This window comes from Bos mutus, chromosome 11 (genome assembly GCF_027580195.1).
Source record: "Bos mutus isolate GX-2022 chromosome 11, NWIPB_WYAK_1.1, whole genome shotgun sequence".
NCBI lineage: Eukaryota > Metazoa > Chordata > Mammalia > Artiodactyla > Bovidae > Bos > Bos mutus.
In genome coordinates, this window is record NC_091627.1 from 102,480,542 (window position 1) to 102,500,783 (window position 20,242).

General features: G+C 43.3%; 1 protein-coding gene across 2 annotated transcripts in view; it reads left to right on the top strand.

Moving 5' to 3' along the window:
- The first annotated feature begins 601 nt into the window (after positions 1-601).
- MGAT4A (alpha-1,3-mannosyl-glycoprotein 4-beta-N-acetylglucosaminyltransferase A) overlaps positions 602-20,242 on the top strand; it is a 126,801-nt gene continuing 107,160 nt past the window's right edge. Inside the window, exons 1-2 of one of the 2 annotated variants that reach the window (XM_070380000.1) lie at positions 602-694; positions 5,322-5,518. In XM_070380000.1, the coding sequence (XP_070236101.1) occupies positions 5,425-5,518 (94 nt within the window). In that variant the 5' untranslated portion in view covers positions 602-694; positions 5,322-5,424. Of the gene's footprint in view, positions 695-5,197; positions 5,519-20,242 lie in introns of both variants that reach the window. The other variant, XM_070379999.1, reaches the window with a different exon arrangement.

Here is a 20,242-nt window from a genome sequence, read left to right on the forward strand (position 1 = left end):
TTTATTTATCTTCTTGCTAAAGCTAGTCCTGGACTCTTGGTAGGTAAACTGAGGATAATAATGCCCATTAGTGGGGATGTCGCAAGGGCCACAGACAGTGGGTGAGGCTCCTGGACCCTCGGAAGCTCTTGCTGGATTAGGGCGGGAGCTGGCCCGGGACCGGTCACCGGGAATGCTGCCCAGCGGGGTGCGGCGGGTTGCGGACCGCAGTTGGGGGAAGGCGCTGAGGCCGCGGCAGCCCGGGTGGTCGGGTCGCGCGCCAGGCAGAGGCCGGGGGCTCCCCGGGGCCTTTTGTTGGCAGCCTGAGCTGCCTCCGCGCACACGCCCGAGAGGATTAAAGCCAGATGTGGCGGCCCGGCGCCGCCGAGCGCTTAGAGCCCGGGCCGGAGACGCCGCTCCAGACCCGGCGGTGACAGTGAGTGAAGCGGGGAGATCTCACGAGAACGGTACAGGCTGCAAGGCGGCGCCCCTAAATGACAACCGGGCGGGCCTCCGGCCGGCGGCTGGGCCGCGCGGGGGCGCCCGGGGGACGGCACAGGCGGCCAATGGCTGGCGGGGTCCCGGGCGGGGCCGGCCGCGGGGGCCGCGGCGCTCCGGCGGCGGGGCGGAGCCGCGCGGGGAGGCGGGGGCGCCCGGCGGCTGCTCGGTGGCGGCTCGTCGGCGGCCGCGGCAGGACTGGCAGCGCCGGCGGCGGGTGAGGGGTTCGCGGCGGCGGCGTGCGGGCAGCTTCGAGCGGGGGCGCAGGGCGGCTGCGCGGAGGGCGCGGGATGGAGGGGCGGCGCCGGGTCGCGGGAGATCCACCTGCTGGGAACGGAGCCGCGGGGCCGCGGCCGGGCCCGGAGCTCGTGCGCCTCCGGCTGCTGCGGGGCCGTCTCGGGGCGCGGGCGGGCTGGGCCTCGGGGGCGGGCGCGGGCCAGGCCGCCCTGGGCGCGCCGTCAGCCCCGCTCCGCCGCCGCAGCCCCTCGTTGCCGTGCGCTCTCTCGGTGGCCCACCGGGCGCCTGATGCGCTCTCCGCGCTCCGTGGCGCGGCGGGGCTCGCTGACTTTGGGGCAAAGTGAAGGAAAGTGGGGGTTTTGGGGGTGAGGCAGAGTTGCTCGCGGGACTGCCCCAGGGCTCACGCCCGTCCCGGAATCGGCGGCGTCCCAGGGCCGCGGGGCAGGTGGGGCGGGGGCGAGGCGGGCCGGGGTTGCTCCCGAGACGTGCACCGTTCTGGCGAATTTTCCTACAAAGTCAAGACCTGCGGGTCCTATGTGTAAGCGCACCCCCATACCCAGGCCTCAGTTCCCCGCTATCGAGGAAGCTGCGAGTGGGATCCCCGGGTCGGGGCCAGGTGATTCCACTGAGGGTACCACCAGGTGACAGCGGGAAGGCGTGCTTTATGAGCTGGCAGTCAGACCACTCGCGCGCCCGCTTTTTATTTCTCGCAGCGAGTGTTTCTCTGGAGCCCGCTCATTGCTTACAATCCGGATTGCGAAATAGAAGCAGGCGCAGTGTCTGTTTTCAGCCCTCTCCATATATTTTGCTGTTGTGCTTTTGCTGTCGGACGACTTCTGGCCAAAGAAGATGGCAACGTCGTTCGTTTGAATTTAGAAGCTAAATTTAGAAGTGAATAATATGCGTTTAATGGTTTATCTTTCTTTTTCTGAATGTTAAAAAACAACACCTCTGTCATTAACAGGTTATCCTAACAAAGGTTTCTTTAGCCCGCACCGTGTAAATCTGAAAACGCACAGGACGATGAAGTTATGTAAGCTGTATTAAGGAAAAATAGAAATCCTATTATAAATATAAAACCAATGAATTTTAATAAAACCGCGCTGAATAAAGTTACAGGGCTTACATCATGGTATTTATGAGGGTGCCTTTCCTTCAGGCACCCCTGTTCTGTCTGGAATGTCAGTGAAATCATATGTCAAGCATTTTTAGCCATGGAACATACTATTTCGGAGAACACTTTAAAATCAAAGGTTATGTATCTAATAATAACATAGGACTGCAGCCCTTAAAAGACTGTTAATAAAACAGGTTTTTCTCCAGCCTGAGATCTGGAGTTGAAAGTTGGAAACATCTTTGGCAGGATGGAGGAGATGACCAATAACTTTAGCCACCGCCTTTTTGTTGTTAAGGATTCCGATGTGTTAAGTGATAGTCTCAGAGAGCGTCAAGGTGTTAGATTGAAATTTTTGTTGAGTGTGGACTCTGACAACAAATATGGATCACTTCTCCTGCCTTAGGTAGTCAGTCAACCCAGAGGGCTCTTGGCTGTCTGAACTACCTCTCCTGGTTTGAGAGCATAGGGATCACTGGTTTTGCTCTTTTATGGTGCAACTAAACTTCATTAGTGTGGGAACCCTGATTAAAAATGTATGACAGTATTCTGAGTAAAATGCCCTCATATTTCTCTTGCTGAATTTCAGGTCCTGTTTGTTGGTAGAGTTCATTATTTGCATTTTCTTCAAACCAGATATGAGTAACTTCCTGGATCCAATATTTAATATTCCTTATGTTTTTCATTTTACCAATACTGTATCTATAATCTACTTTCATTATAGAGTTCATTCACTTTTACTTGTCTCTCTACCCCTTTATACTGACTTTCATACAAATAAGTATTTAATAAAACTGTGTTTCAAAAATCTTTCATTTTCTACTTCTTCACTTCACCTTCCCTGTGATTACTGATTGAATGTTTATTCTAATAATCTGTATACTTCTGGATCTCTTATCAGGACAGTATCTTTTTTGAAGTAAAGTGGGGCTCAGGTGGGGATATAGCAACAGAAAATTATATGCATCTTCATATAATGCCATGAAAAAATTAAAATTCCAAGTTACATAATTCACTGAGTTAACCCTTCATTTTTTTATAATCAGAATCATTATCGAGTGCTTTAAAAAAAAATTATCTGGCTGTGTTGAGTCTTAGTTACAGCATGTGGGATCTTGTTCCCGGACCTGGGAGCAAACCCTGGCCCCCTGCATTGGGAGCACAGAGTCAGCCACTGGACCACCAGGGAAGCCCCTTGAGTGCCTATTGATACGTTAATAAGACAGTATATTAGGTACTTATGGAATTGAGTTGAAATTCTGGGATTTCACCATGAAGACTGTTGACATGGATATGAATAACTTTGGTTTTAGAAAATAATCATAATTTGAACGCGAGAGTATCTTTGGAAATTCTTGATTGCAGAGAGTAAGGGGAAGGGAGGAAGTAGAAAAGTTCAGTGCCTCTAGAGTATTATATCAATACTACAGAGCTGCTGGTCAAGGAGGGTTCACAGGCTGCTTGGGTGTGAGTAGGGGAGAGGAGGGCCCAGCCCAGGGTACAGGAAGTGAGAAATTCATTCAGGTTTTAAGTTGAAACTTTGAAGTTGCCCGTGAATTTTGCAGTTTATTCCATAATAGATCCATATTTGTTGTAGAGTCTAATTTTTTTTTTTAATTCACACTTTAAACTGTTGGGTAAAGATAACACCTCGGGAAGATTCTCCAGTGTAACCTGAGGCTTGGAGTGCCCCTGGAGCTTCTTTTCACAGGACTGCGGTACAGAGGGGCAGAGGGTGGGGGATGAGAACTTGGACTTCAGAGTCATGCAAATTAGGGTTCCTTCTCTGGGTTCATTTCATTGTACAGTAGGGGAAGCGGAGTTTGGAAGATTTAGAGCGTGTGAGGAAATGCTTAGTGAGTTGTAGTGTCTCATTATCGTTATTAATCCAGATGATCTTTTCTCACTAGTGGAGCTTTCTAGCCATGGTCGGTTTTACAAACCAGCTGAGATGATAATTCTGAATTGCCTACAAATGGCTGCTTTAGCCAGAGAGAATTGTCCCTCGGGCTTCCCAGGCCTCTTTGGAGTTGCATTAACTCACCTACTGGAGTGACACGTGGTGGACTGCCAAGTGCCTCTGTGGTCCCCTGGGGCCACCAGGAATCAATGCATATCTTGTCTGGCCTGACATTCCCCGAGGGAGTGAAATTGGTTCTTTGCAGAGAGGCCTAAACCAGTGACTGGCTGCAGGTTTTTGGTTTTGTTTTTATTAATACAGTTGACATTTATTCAGAACTTAGAAATGTACTAGGTACTATGTACATAGTACTAGTACTATGCTTAAGTACTTCCAGGGACATGATTTCATTCTATTTTCTTTTTAAAAGATTTATTTATTTTTGGCTGTGCTGGGTTTCTGTTGCTTCGAGCAGGCTTTCTCTAGTTGTGGCCAGTAGGGGCTACGCTCTTTCAATGCGGTGTGCGGGCTTCTCATTGAGGTGGATTCTGTTGTTGGGGAGTATGGGCTCCCAGGTTCGTAGGCTTCAGGAGTGGAGCGTGTGGGCTCAGTAGTTGTGGCGCCATGACTCAGTGGCTCTGCGGAACGTGGGATCCTCTCAGACCAGGGATCAACCCCCTGACCCAGATTCTCAACCACTAGACCACCTCATTCCGTTTTCTGAACGGGTTTGCTGGATGGGAGGTGATCTCCAGGTTTCCTGAGTTAAAGCAGTGCTCAGTGGTTAATCCTGGGTCCGGTGGCATCCTGGTTGGATCGCCATGTTTTCAAAATGCCAAAATGATCCCAGTTTACACCTGAGGAGTAGGTTAATTGTTGGAAAAACTACATTTATCTTATGCTGATGATCAGTACCGGTCATCACTGTAACCTTTTTATTATTTATGAGAACAGGAGGAGCCGAGACAGTTAGCTTTCTCAGTTCCTGGATGAAACCACAAAGCCGAGATAATTGACATGCCTGAAGTCACGCAAGTAAATGGTGGGGCTGGATCTAGGACCAGGGCTTTTGACCCTTGTAAGTTGTCTGTTTTCTTTAAACATTTTGAGCCATTAACTATTATTGTGCAATAGGAGGATTGTAGAGAGTGAAGAATGTTCCTCAGGAACCATTGGGTGATCCTTAGAGTTCTCGTGGGCCCCACCACTTCTTCCTTTACATAAGTAACCATGACTCTCTTTCCACAGACACAACAGAACCAACGAGCAGGGAGTATAGTTGAAAGCTTTTTTCCCCAGAGGAGAAGAACCATATCGCTCAAGGATATCACATGAGTCATTTGCATGTGGGGGGTTATCTTTACAGTGTAGCCCAGCCAAGAATCTGTTTGTAACAGTGACTGATAAATGAAGAAACGAGTATTTTGCATCCTTGAGCAAGTTTTTCTTTCCCTTTTCCCCTTGAATAGGGAGAAAGAAGCATCCACCTATGAAGACCGTGCAGACAGTCCTGAATAATAATTGTGAATGGTGTGGCTGCCAGACTAGTTCTGCTGAGCATCTGAAATGAACCTCTCCTATTGATTGTTTCAGTTGGCCCCGAGCCAGGAGTACTGGGTTTGCTTGACTTCAGGATAAAAAGAAACGGACTTGGTTATCATCGTAAACATATGAACCAGTGTGATGGTGAAATGAGATGAGGCTCCGAAATGGAACTGTAGCCACTGTTTTAGCATTTATCACCTCGTTCCTCACTTTATCTTGGTATACAACATGGCAAAATGGGAAAGGTAAGGAAAACGTCTCCAAAAAATGTGCATGCAGTGTGTTTGGCTTTTTGCTTTGTCAACGGTGCATAAATGCTCTGAGTTGAACACCCCTACAGTCTGCGTATTTCATGCTATCTGCTGGCGGCCTGCCAGTTTCTTTCTGACACCAAAATGAAACAGTATTCTTGGACGGAGGACACAAAATTTCTCATTTGAATGGGGTTTGCTTTGTTTCTTGATTTCTTGTAATTGCTTGTGTAGAAACATGCTCATCAGCGGTTTGTATTATAAATGACAGCCAAGTTGAGTAATGAAGACTTTCATTTTGGCATTTTATTTTTCATTATTAAACATCATCAATGTTTAATAAGCTTCCTTGTACCGGATATTGTATGAAACACTTAGAAGGACACAGCGGCTTCATGAAATTTATACGCTGATTATCCTGATGATTTGGTGCTGTGTAGTTAATGATTTAAACCGCATGTGTTGATAGGTTGCTCTTTAGGTAAAAGTATTTTTGAAGTGGGTGAGAAATTCGTCTGAAATTTTAAAAATTAATTCTGTTGAGACTATTGAACTGTGTTTTTAAGGAAGGTTATCTGTTTAGAGATTGGAACTGTATTGAAGGATAGTGTATTTCTTTTAAAATATATACAGTAAATTCCTACCCCTATTTTTATTATTTGTAGACTTTTAAGTAAATAATGTACTTGTTTATGGCTGCCCTAGTTGCAGCCATATGGATTGCAGCCTGTGGGCTTTCTCTAGTTGCGGTGAGCAGGGGCTACTCTAGATGCAGTGCATGGACTTCTCTGGCAGTGGCTCGTTGCAGAGTGGGCTGTGGGTGCACAGGCTTAGCTGTACCACAGCATATGGGATCTTCCCAGACCGGAGGGTGAACCCATGTCCCCTGCATTGGCAGGTGAATTCTTAACTTCTGGACCACCAGGGAAGTCTCCTACCTCTTCCTTTTACATATCTCTTTTCCTCATATTAATCTAGGAAATATTAATGGCAAGAAGAATGGAGATTTGTTAGAGTCAGGGTAGAGTAGTAATCATCACTTGGTTATCAAAAGGTGCTATTGTTGGCATTATTGACTTGCATGAAGGTAACTTTATTCTCTATTAATTTTTCTCTGGTGTGTGTGTGCTGTGACTAAGTCACTTCAGTCGTGTCCGACTCTGTGCGACCCCATAGACGGCAGCCCACCAGGCTGCCCCGTGCCTGGGATTCTCCAGGCAAGAACACCAGAGCAGGTTGCCATTTCCTTCTCCAGTGCATGAAAGTGAAAAGTGAAGGTGAAGTTGCTCAGTGTGTGTGTAGATATGTATATATCTGTGTCAGTGTGCATATATTCATGAAATAAGCTGATATAAGCAGGCAAATGTACTCTGTGCTTTGAGCAAGTTTAGTATTGTTTTTCTCTTTCTCTGAGTTGGGCTCTAATTTTGGAAGGCATTCTTTGGGGGGAAAATGAATAAAACACTTACTGAAGATCTTTCTTCTTTGCAGACAAATACATACATTTTAGATTTCATTTTTTAATCATACCAAAAGGAGAGGACTTACTTAGGAAGAACTTAGTTAATCAAACTATTGGTTGGCCCTGATGTGAGTAGAACATATGACTGGCTTTAGCGGTCAATTTAGAAAATAAGAGAGTTAATCCTGAGAGTATATGGAATTTTTCCTTATCAGGAAACTTATCTACCCAGAAAGTTATAGTAACAGAAAATTGACCCTTTTGACTGGGTCTTATTTAAAACTTTTGGCATCTCCATTCCATTTATCTGATTTCTTACGTAAAGCCATTACTAAGCACTATTTTTGTGTGTGTTAGGTTGTCTTTAGAATCAATATTAATCAAAAAGAATATACAGGTTTTGTCACCAGAAGGGGAAAGAATGTGGTATTCAAGCCACACACACACAGTCTCTCTGCTTCGGGTGGCACTCTGAGCAGCTGTAATCCTCCTGTGCATATTTTTCTGCTCTGTTTTTTGGTTTGGTGTTTTGTCTGAACTCTTTCAGGTATCAACAGAGGTCTCCTGTCGTGCTTATGTAAAATCCCCTGTGCTTTAATGACATCGTTTATGTAACCACTCTAACTGCTGAGCATTTGGATTCTTTCTAGATGGTTCTGGCAGTCAGCCTGGATTTTCCAGAGCCGGCCTCATTTCAGATGTTTAATTCTTGTATACTCATAAACCACATGCTCTGCTTTTTATATTGAAAGCGTGGTTTCCGTAATCGCTGGATGTTGCTGGGCTCAGAGTTGTTATTTTTCATGCATGCATCACTCCCTTTCCTGTACCTACCTCGTGCCCATCTCTGTGTTATATGCTGTAAATATGAAAAGGAAGGAGAAACTACTCACTATTGGAAATCTCAAGAACAAGTAGGGGAAGGTGCAAGTAAAAAATGTGATACCATCTGATAGATAGAGCAGTAACAGAGTGCATATTATAAGTTATGAAACAATAACATAGTCTCATTTAATCCTCATAACAACCCTAGGAAGTATGATTACTCACTTTCTATAGATGAGGAAACCAAGGCTGAGTATAAGAAACTTGTCAAGGTCGTACATTAAGTGGAAGAGTCAAGTTTAAGCTCGGTCAGGCTGGTTCCAGAGATGATGCTCTTAGCTATTGGTCTGCTGCCCAGAAGAGCAGAGACCAGGCAGATTAGGGGAGAGTGGGCATGGCAGGTAGAGGGAGCTGCCTTTACTTTCATGAAGCTCTGAGAGAGTGTGGAGTATTTGTGCTTTGGAATTGTAAGATATTCATTGTGGTTGGCAGATAGCGTTCCAGGACTGTCCCAGGGCTTAGCTGGTAATCCCAGTGTGGTCCCTATCATATTTATCCTAGGTCTTCATTTACCACTTGAAAGAATAAATGAGCTGGTCCATGGGATTGGCATAATTTGAGGAAGATATCAGTAACTCCACTAGGAAAGCTGGTGTTCAGGCCAGGGTACAAGTTTCTGCAGGGTATACTGGATTCTCACATGAAAAAATGAGACAGAATTTCAAGTGTATGGAAAGCACAGTGGGAAAGCTGTATGCAGGTGTGCAAGTGGGACGAGAATCATTGCATGTCTTACTCGTGTGTGTGTGTGTGTGTGTGTGTGTTAGGGGGGGAGGTGGTTCTCCTGATGAATTTCCTATTTTGGTCAGGTACAACCCAGAAACTGGACATCTTAGACCCCTGTCCCTAGGGATACCTAACATTCATGTATGTGTTTCTGTGTGGACATGTATTTTCATTTCTCTTTATCTACAAGTAGAACTGCTGGGTCGTGTGGAAACTCTATATTTAATCACTTGAGGAGCTGCCAGACTTTTTTCCCAAAGAAGCTGGACCATTGTGCATTTCCTCCAACAGGATATTAGGGTTACAGTTTCTTTACATTCTTGATGATACGTGTTTCCTGGCTTTTGGATTCTACTTGTCCTAGCGGTAGTGAAGTAGTATATCATTGTAGTTTTTATTTGTATTTCTAATAATACCTAGCATCTTTTTATGTACTTATTAGCCATTTGTATATCTTCTTCAGAAAAAAATGTCTATTCAGGGTCTTTGCCTATTTAAAAATTTAAACTTGAAGAATTCTTTATTCTAAGGCCAAAATACAGTAAGGGTAGGGGATCAACCACCTGAGGCTTAAAAGACAAAGCTAGTAAAATCATGTAACTATCAATAAAAATGTATACACACACTAATTAGGGAGCGGACAAAGTAAAAACACATAAAAGATGAGATCAAAAATGTAAAATGAGGGGGTGGAATAAAAAAAAGTGTGCTGTCATTTCAGTCGTGTCCAACTCTTCATGACCCGATGGACTGTAGCCTGCCAGGTCCTCTGTCCATGGGGTACCCAACATAGGAACACCTAAATACATATAGCAGTTACTAACAGACATAAGGGAGTAATTAACAATATAGTGAGTAGGGAGCTTTAACATCCCACTTAAATCAATGTGGATAGATCATCCAGACAGAGAATCAATAAGGAAACATTGGCATTAAATGGCACATTAGGTCAGATGGATTAAATATATATAGGCCTTTCAACTCCAAACGAGCAGAATGCTCATTCTTCTCAAGTGTGCATGTGATCAGTATTCTCCAGGATAGATCACCTGCTAGGCCACAAAGCAAGTCTCAGAAAATTTAAGAAGATTTAAATCATATTAAGCACCTTTTCTGACCACTGCAGTATGAGACTAGGAATCAACTACTGGAAAAAAAAAAATATGTGGCGTCTAAACAATATGCTACTAAACAATCAGTGGGTCATTGAAGATATCGAAGAGGAAATAAAAATATACCTTGAGACAAATGAAGATGGAAACACAGCATTCCAAGATTTATGGGACACAGAAGACTGTTCTAAGAGGGAAGTGTATAGCAATACAGGCTTACCTTGGGAAACAGTAACAATCTCAAACAATCTAACCTTACACATAAAGGAACTAGAAAAAGAATAACAAAGCCCCAAGTTAGTACAAGTAAGGAAATAATGAAAATCAGAGTGGGAGTAAATAGAGATGAAAAAAGCAGCAGCAAATATGAATGAAAGTAACTAACATCTGGTCCTTTGAAAAGATAAACAAATCAATAAACCTTTAGCTGGACTCCTCAAGAATAAAAGAAGGCCCAAATAAAATTAAAAATGAAAGAGAAGTTACAACTGATACTACAGAAATATAAAATGTAAGAGATTACTATGAAAATTTGTATCTTAGCAAACTGCACAACCTAGAAATAATGGATAAATTCCTAGAAACATACAGTCTTCCAAGATTGAATCAGGAAGAAATAGAAAATCTGAGCAAACTGATTACCTTAATGAAGTTAAATCAGTAATTAAAAAAAAAAAACTCCAGAATAACAAATGTCCAGGATCAGATAGCTCCACAGGTGAGTTCTACCAAACATTTAAAGAACATTTAAATACTTCTCGAAGTATTCCGGAAAGTTGAAGAGGAAGGAACATTTGCAAATTCAGTCTATGAGGCCAGTACTACCCTGGTACTGGGTATATCACACACAAAAAATTATAGGCCAATATCCTGGATGAATATAGATGTAAAAACTCTCTCAACAGATTATTAGCAAACTGAATCAACAATACATTAAAAGTTTCATACATCATAATCAATCATGATACACCACATTAGAAACATTAAGGTTAAAAGTCATATGATCATCTCAACAGATACAGAAAAACATTTTGATAAAGTTCAACATCCATTTATGATAAAAACGCTTAACAGAGTGGGCATAGAGGGAACATACCTCAGTATAATAAAGGCTGTATATGACATACAGCTAACGTGATCAACAATGATTCAAGCTTACAGTTAAGTCATAGGAATGTAACATAGCATAAGGAAAATAGTCAATAATACTGCACTGATTTTGTATGGTAATGTCATAGACTTGTCATGATTATTTCATAATGTATTTGATTGTCAGATCCCTATGTCATACATCTGGAACTAACACATCGTACATCAGCTATATTTCAGTATTTAAAAAGGGAAAAAAAGAAAAAGTCCTTTCTAGATACAAGTTCCTTGTGAGAAATGTGATTTGCAGATATTTCCTATCATTCTGTGAGTTGTCTCTTCATATTCTTGATGGTGTTCTGTGAAGTGCAGAAGTTTTAAATTCTGATGAAGTCCAGTCTGTTTTTTGCTGTTGTTTCTGCTTGTCCTTTCGGCATCGTATTTAAGAACCCGCTGCCAAATCTAAGATCGTGAAGATTCTCCTATGTTTTGTTTTGCTCTTCAGTTCAGTTGCTTGTGGTGTCAGACTCTTCGCGACCCCACACGTTGCATGTTTTGCTCTTACATTAGGTCTTTAATCAATTCCAAGTTCACTTCTGTGTGTGCTGTAAAGGACCCACTCCATTCTTCTGCATGTGACTATCCAGTTGCCCCATAACCATTTGTTGTGTCTCCTGTAAATAACATATAGTTGGATCATGCTTTTTTAAAAATCCAGCCTAATAGTGTCTGCCTTTAGACTGGACTGTTACTCATCGACATTTATATGATACTGATGTAGTTTGATTTACAGATGCCATCTTACTCTGTAGTTTTCATATGTCTCATGTCTTTTTTGTTTCTGTATTCCCACTTTACTTTTTTTTGCATTGATTGAATATTTTCTAACGTAGCATTTTCATTTCGTTAGTGACATTTTTCACTATTTTTTGAGTATTTTTAGTGATTGTTCCAGAGTTCACTGTGTACATTTCAGCTTATTGGATTCAAATTCGAGTTTATACTAGTTAATTCTAGTAATATATAGAAAGTTACTCTTATTTAGCTCTGTTCCTTTTCTCCTTTGTTTTGTGGCACTGTTGTTCACACATTACATCTGTCAATGTTATAAACCCAAGAATACACTGTTACAATGATTAATTATTACACCACCTGTTATTTTTCCCTTAGCACATAGCAGCCTTTTTCCCCTCTACCTTTTTTTGTGCTGTTTTTAGCAACTTTATTACATTCCCATGTATTACAGATTCAACAATGCATTATATACGTATCATTTTATGAAGTTTATAAATCAGTTGAGGGAAAGGAGAAAATGGGCATCAGCAATTATATAATTGCAGACTGTATGGATTGGATCACTCGTATCAGTTGTTTGCAGCCTGGTGAAATTCCTTTAGTATTTCTTATGAGGCAAGACTGCTAGCAATGAATTCTTGTTAATTTTTGTTTATCTTGTAATGTGTGAATTTTATGTTTATTTTCTAAAAAAAGTAGCTCTCCTGGATGTGGGAATCTTCGTTGACAGGTTTTTTTTTTTTTTTTTTTTTGTGTGTGTGTTTGTTTTTTAGTACTTTGTGTTACCCACTGCCTCTAGCCTCTGTTATTTTTGCTGAGAGATCAGCTTTTAATCTTATTGGGGTCCCCCTCGTCAGTGATAAATCATTTTTCTCTTGATGCTTTCAAGATTCTCTTGTGTTTGACTTTCATCCTTTTTACCATGATGTATCTGTTTATGGGTCTTGCCTCCTAGATGTGTGCAGTTCAGTTCAGTCTCCCAGTCGTGTCTGACTCTTTGCGACCCCATGAATTGCAGCATGCCAGGCCTCCCTGTCCATCACCAACTCCCCGAGTTCACCCAGACTCATGTCCATCGAGTCGGTGATGCCATCCAGCCATCTCATCCTCTGTCATCTCCTTCTCCTTCTGCCCCTAATCCCTCCCAGCATCAGGGTCTTTTCCAGTAAATCAGCTCTTCGCATGAGGTGGCCAAAGTATTGGAGTTTCAGCTTCAGCATCAGTCTTTCCAAAGAACACCCAGGGCTGATCTCCTTTAGGATGGACTGGTTGGATCTCCTTGAGGTCCAAGGGAATCTCCAGAGTCTTCTCCAACACCATAGTTCAAAAGCATCAATTATTCAGCGCTCAACTTTCTTCACATTCCAACTCTCACATGCATACATGACTACTGGAAAAACCATAGCCTTGACTAGACGAACCTTTGTTGGCAAAGTAATGTTTCTGCTCTTGAATATGCTATCTAGGTTAGTCATAACTTTCCTTCCAAGGAGTAAGCGTCTTTTAATTTTATGGCTGCAATCACCACCTGCAGTGATTTTGGAGCCCCCAAAAATAAAGTCTGACACTGTTTCCACTGTTTCCCCATCTATTTCCCATGAAGTGATGGGACCAGATGCCATGATATTCGTTTTCTGAATGTTGAGCTTTAAGCCAACTTTTTCACTCTCCACTTTCACTTTCATCAAGAGGCTTTTGAGTTCCTCTTCACTTTCTGCCATAATGGTGGTGTCATCTGCATATCTGAGGTTATTGATATTTCTCCCGGCAATCTTGATTCCAGCTTGTGCTTCTTCCAGCCCAGCGTTTCTCATGATGTACTCTGCATAGAAGTTAAATAAGCAGGGTGACAATATACAGCCTTGACGTACTCCTTTTCCTATTTGGAACCAGTCTGTTGTTCCATGTCCAGTTCTAACTGTTGCTTCCTGACCTGCATATAGGTTTCTCAAGAGGCAGGTGAGTGGTCTGGTATTCCCATCTCTTTCAGAATTTTCCACAGTTTACTGTGATCTACATTGTCAATAAAGCAGAAATAGATGTTTTTCTGGAACTCTTTTGCTTTTTCGATGATCCAGCGGATGTTGGCAATTTGGTCTCTGGTTCCTCTGCCTTTTCTAAAACCAGCTTAAACAGCTGGAAGTTCACGGTTCACATATTGATGAAGCCTGGCTTGGAGAATTTTGAGCATTACTTTACTAGCATGTGAGATGAGTGCAATTGTGTGGTAGTTTGAGCATTCTTTGGCATTGCCTTTCTTTGGGATTGGAATGAAAACTGACCTTTTCCAGTCCCGAGGCCACTGCTGATTTTTCCAAATTTGCTGACATATTGAGTGCAGCACTTTCACAGCATCATCTTTCAGGATTTGAAATTGCTCAACTCGAATTCCATCACCTCCACTAGCTTTGTTTGTAGTGATGCTTTCTAAGGCCCACTTGACTTCACATTCCAGGATGTCTGGCTCTAGGTCAGTGATCACACCATCGTGATTATCTGGGTCATGAAGATCTTTTTTGTACAGTTCTTCTGTGTATTCTTGCCATCTCTTCTTAATATCTTCTGCTTCTGTTAGGTCCATACCATTTCTGTCCTTTATCGAGCCCATCTTTGCATGAAATGTTCCCTTGGTATCTCTAATTTTCTTGAAGAGATCTCTAGTCTTTCCCATTCTGTTGTTTTCCTCTATGTCTTTGCATTGATCGCTGAAGAAGGCTTTCTTATCTCTCCTTGCTATTCTTTGGAACTCTGCATTCAGATGCTTGTATCTTTCTTTTCTCCTTTGCTTTTCTCTTCTCTTCTTTTCACAGCTATTTGTAAGGCCTCCTCAGACAGCCATTTTGCTTTTTTGCATTTCTTTTCCATGGGGATGGTCTTGATCCCTGTCTCCTGTATAATGTCATGAACCCCTGTCCATAGTTCATCAGGCACTCTATTAATCTATTTCTCATTTCCACTGTATAATCATAAGGGATTTGATTTAGGTCCTACCTGAATGGTCTAGTGGTTTTCCCTACTTTCTTCAATTTAAGTCTGAATTTGGCAATAAGGAGTTCATGATCTGATCCACAATCAGCTCCCAGTCTTGTTTTTGCTAACTGTATAGAGCTTCTGCATCTTTGGCTGCAAAGAATATAATCAGTGTGATTTTGGTGTTGACCATCTGGTGATGTTCATGTGTAGAGTCTTCTCTTGTGTTGTTGGAAGAGGGTGTTTGCTATGACCAGTGCGTTCTCTTGGCAAAACTCTATTAGCCTTTTCCCTGCTTCAATCTGTACTCCAAGGCCAAATTTGCCTGTTACTCCTGGTGTTTCTTGATTTCCTACTCTTGCATTCCAGTCCCCTGTAATGAAAAGGACATCTTTTTTGGGTATTAGTTCTCAAAGGTCTTGTAGATCCTCATAGAACTGTTCAGCTTCTTCAGCGTTACTGGTTGGGGCATAGACTTGGATTACTGTGATATTGAATGGTTTGCCTTGGAAGCAGAGATCATTCTGTCGTTTTTGAGATTGTATCCAAGTACTGCATTTCGGACTCTCTTGTTGACCATGATGGCCACTCCCATTTCTTCTAAGGGATTCCTGCCCATAGTAGTAGATATAATGGTCATCTGAGTTAAATTCACCATTCCAGTCCATTTTAGTTCGCTGATTCCTAGAATGTTGACATTCACTCTTGCCATCTCCTGTTTGACCACTTCTAATTTGCCTTGATTCATGGACCTAACATTCCAGGTTCCTATGCAGTATTGCTCTTTACAGCATCAGACCTTGCTTCTATCACCAGTCACGTCCACAGCTGGGTATTGTTTTTGCTTTGGCTCCATCCCTTCATTCTTTCTGGAGTTATTTCTCCACTGATCTCCAGTAGCATATTGGGCACCTACCGACCTGGGGAGTTCCTCTTTCAGTATCTTATCGTTTTGCCCTTTCATACTGTTCAAGGGGTTCTCAAGGCAAGAATACTGAAGTGGTTTGCCTTTCCTTTCTCCAGTGGACCACATTCTGTCAGACCTCTCCACCATGACCCACCTGTCTTGGGTGGCCCCACGGGCATGGCTTAGTTGCATTGAGTTAGACAAGGCTGTGGTCCGTGTTATCAGATTGACTAGTTTTCTGTGATTATGGTTTCAGTGTGTCTGCCCTCTGATGCCCTCTCGCAATACCTACTGTCTTACTTGGGTTTCTCTTACCTTGGACGTGAGGTATCTCTTCACGGCTGCTCCAGCAAAGCACAGCCACTGCTCCTTACCTTGGACGAGGTTGCCTCTCCTGACCTTGGACGTGGAGTAGCTCCTCTTGGCCCTCCTGTGCCTGCGCAGCCACCACTCCTTGGACGTGGGGTTGCTCTTCTCGGCCCTCCAGCACCCGCGCAGCTGCCGCTCCTTGGACGTGGCATTACTCCTCTCGGCTGCCCCTGGCTCCGGGCGTGGGGTAGCTCCTCTTGGCTGCTCCTGCGCCGTCGCAGCCTGGCGCTCTCTGTTGTATACTTGAGCCTGCGTACCAGTTCTAGCATAGCTATTCCAGATGACATTACTGAACAGGGAAAACATTCTGGAAATTGGTGGAAGCGCTTGGTGGCAGGAGGGATAGCCAGCAGAGTTCCAAGGACGTGTGCGGCACCTTTTGACTGCTTGAAGGTCATGATGCAGGATTGCTGCTTCCTCAGTGCCAGGTGACATGGCCGTGGGTCAAGCCACCGGGCCTACTGGAGAAAGCTTGTTTGTCATGCCCACCACTGATTTGGCCCACACAACCCTCCCATGCTTTTCCCAGAGCATCAGCAGCAACTTCTGTGTCCATATGCTTCCCTCAAAAGATTCATAGTTTACAGTGAGGGAAAATGAGATTGCTGGATGGGTTTAAGCAGATGGTAAAAGAAGGAGGAATTCGTTCTCTTTGGTGAGGAAATGGTGTAAATGTTTTAAAAATTGCACCTGAGATGGCGCTCAAGGGACCTGTGAAAAAGACCAGACTGGCTATAGGTAAAACTGGATGGTACTCAGGGATTATTGATTGTGGCAAGCAGCTTCTGAAGCGAGAAGGTGCTAGAGCCTTTTTCCAAGGTTATATCCCTAACTTGCCATGAATTATACCTTATGCACGCATAGATGTTTGTGTTCATGAGCATTTGAAGAATCGTTGGCTAGAACAACACGCAAGAGGCTCTCTAGACCCTGGAATAGTGATTTCCTGGGATGTAGTACTCTGTCTCATGCCTGTGGTCAGATGGCCAGCTTCCCTCTGAACCTAGATGTGTAGGTTATTGTTTTTTCAGTCATTTATTTCTTTGAATTTTTTTCAACCTTTCCCCTGCTCTTGGTATTCCCATTCCATTTAGGATGATATGTTAAATGGTGTTCAGTGTCTCTCTGAGGCTCTGTTCTTTTTTGTCCTCTTTCATCAGCATAATGTCTATTGATCTGTCTTCAGGTTTGCTGGTTTTTCTTTTGCTGGTTCCAATCTGTTGAAGCCTTCCGGGGACTTTTTCCTTTCTGTCATTGGGCTTTTCAACTCCAGAATTTTCATTTGGGTCTTTCTTTAAATTGCTGTTTCTTAATATTCTTTATTTGATGTACCATTGTCATACCTTCCTTTATTTCTTTAGTGGGGCTTTTTTGTTAGATCTCCGAGTATAATTGTAATGCCTGCTTTGAAGTACTTATCTGGAATCCTGTATCTAGCTGTGCTCACAGGCAGTTTTTGCAGCCCACTTTTTTTCTGGTCTATGGATCCTACTTTCCTATTTTTTGCACATCATAATTTTTTTTTTTTTTGACACTGGACATTTTTTAGGTAATATATTTTAGTAACACTGGGTACTTCCTCACCTCAGGGCTTGTTTATTAATATTTGTCTATTTGCTTAATGACTGGCTGGATTATTTCAGTGAAATCTGTCCTCCTCACCCCCCTCAAGGTTAAGTCTCTGTTGGTGCTTCCTTGGGGATGGGGGTGCATGATTTGGGTGCACCCACAGTCATCCTGGGATGACTCCTCCGGTGACCACTACACTAATTACTGTCTAATCGTTTATCACAATGCCCTGGAACATACATTCTGCTACAAATTAATCCAACTGTGGATCCCTTGGAGAAACTTCCTGAGTTCAGTGTTTGAGATTTGTTCTGACCACAGGAAGGCTCCTCCTAGCTGTCACTTTCCTTGGTTCTCTTTAGCCAACTAGCCACAGATGCCTACAGCACAGGCTGCCTCTTCCTGAAATCCACGATGCTCTCCATTCCCTTCACCCCAACCTCCGCTGTCTCTCAGAGGGCTCTTAGTTCCAATAACTCTGTGCTCTGCCGCAAATGAAGCTGATTTCCTTGGGAACAATTAGGAGCTATTTGTTCTGTGGGCCACTTTTCCTCCTGGCAGAATTTCTGAGCCAGGGCTCCGGAGGTGGGGTGGGGACAAAAGAGAGGCTTCTGTCTGGGTGGCACCCCCACTTTAGGAGCTGAGCCCTAGTGAAGGAGAAGGGGCCCGTAGCCTTGGGTCTGCCTCACCAGCTGGAGGAAGGTCTGTGGGGACCCCAGTGTTCTCAGCACACTGAACTGAAGGTGGAGCCTTGGAGCCTGAGAAGGTCAGAGGTCATATCTCATTTGCTGTATCTGGTGTCTGTGTTTTTATATCATTTTATTTAAAATTGTGATTCTCATTGGACACAAAACAGTGAACCAGAGCTTGTAGATTTTTTTTAGCTTTTCTTTATGGAATAGCAAAGTGAAAGTTGCTCAGTTGTGTCTGACCCTTTGTGACCCCATGGATCATACAGTTCATTGAGTTCTCCAGGCCAGAATACTGGAGTGGGTAGCTGTTCCCTTCTCCAGGGGATCTTCCCAACCCAGGAATCAAACCGGAGTCTCCTTCATTGCAGGTGGATTCTTCACCATCTGAGCTACCAGGGATGCCTGGAATAAGCAAAGCTTCTTTCAAATAGAATATAAAGAAAATTAATGGAAAATCTAGGATTTGGAGTACGCTTTCATGGTTCTGTGTGTGTGTGTGTGTGTTAGTCTCTCAGTTGTGCCCAGCGCTTTGCCACCCCATGGACTGTAGGCCCTCCAGGCTCCTCTGTCCATGGAATTCTCCAGGCAAGAATACTGGAGTGGGGGACTTCCCTGGTGGTCCAATGGCCAAGATTCTATGCTCAGCGCAGAGGTTTGGGGTTTGATTCCTGGTCAGGGAACTAGATCTCACATACTTCAACCAAGACCCTTTGCAGTCAAAAAAAAAAAAAAAAAGAATATGGAGTGGGTTGCCATTTCCTTCTCCAGGGGATCTTCCCAACACAGGAATCAAACCTGGGTCTCCTGCATTGCAGGCAGATTCTTTACCATCTGAGCTATCAGGGGAGCCCTTTCATGGTTCTGGCTCACCAAAATTGTGTAATTGTGCTTATTGAGTGCTTTCTGGCCTAGATCTGATAGATAGAGTGCCTGATGAACTATGGAATGAGGTTCGTGACATTGTACAGGAGACAGGGATCAAGACCATTCCCATAGAAAAGAAATGCAAAAAAGCAAAATGGCTGTCTGGGGAGGCCTTACAAATAACTGTGAAAAGAAGAGAAGCGAAAAGCAAAGGAGAAAAGGAAAGATATAAACATCTGAATGCAGAGTTCCAAAGAATAGCAAGAAGAGATAAGAAAGCCTTCTTCAGCGATCAATGCAAAGAAATAGAGGAAAACAACAGAATGGGAAAAACTAGGGATCTCTTCAAGAAAATCAGAGATACCAAAGGAACATTTCATGCAAAGATGAGCTCGATAAAGGACAGAAATGGTATGGACCTAACAGAAGCAGAAGATATTAAGAAGAGGTGGCAAGAATACACAGAAGAACTCTACAAAAAAGATCTTCACCATCCAGATAATCATGATGGTGTGATCACTGACCTAGAGCCAGACATCCTGGAATGTGAAGTCAAGTGGGCCTTAGAAAGTATCACTACAAACAAAGCTAGTGGAGGTGATGGAATTCCAGTTGAGCTATTTCAAATCCTGAAAGATGATGCTGTGAAAGTGCTGCACTCAATATGCCAGCAAATTTGGAAAACTCAGCAGTGGCCACAGGACTGGAAAAGGTCAGTTTTCATTCCAATCCCAAAGAAAGGCAATGCCAAAGAATGCTCAAACTACTGCACAATTGCACTCATCTCACACGCTAGTAAAGTAATGCTCAAAATTCTCCAAGCCAGGCTTCATCAATATGTGAACCGTGAACTTCCTGATATTCAAGATGGTTTTAGAAAAGGCAGAGGAACCAGAGATCAAATTGCCAACATCTGCTGGATCATCAAAAAAGCAAGAGAGTTCCAGAAAAACATCTATTTCTGCTTTATTGACTATGCCAAAGCCTTTGACTGTGTGGATCACAAGAAACTGTGGAAAATTCTGAAAGAGATGGGAATACCAGACCACCTGACCTGCCTCTTGAGAAACATATATGCAGGTCAGGAAGCAACAGTTAGAACTGGACATGGAACAACAGACTGGTTCCAAATAGGAAAAGGAGTTCGTCAAGGCTGTATATTATCACCCTGTTTATTTAACTTATATGCAGAGTACATCATGAGAAACGCTGGGCTGGAAGAAACACAAACAGGAATCAAGATTGCCAGGAGAAATATCAATAACCTCAGACATGCAG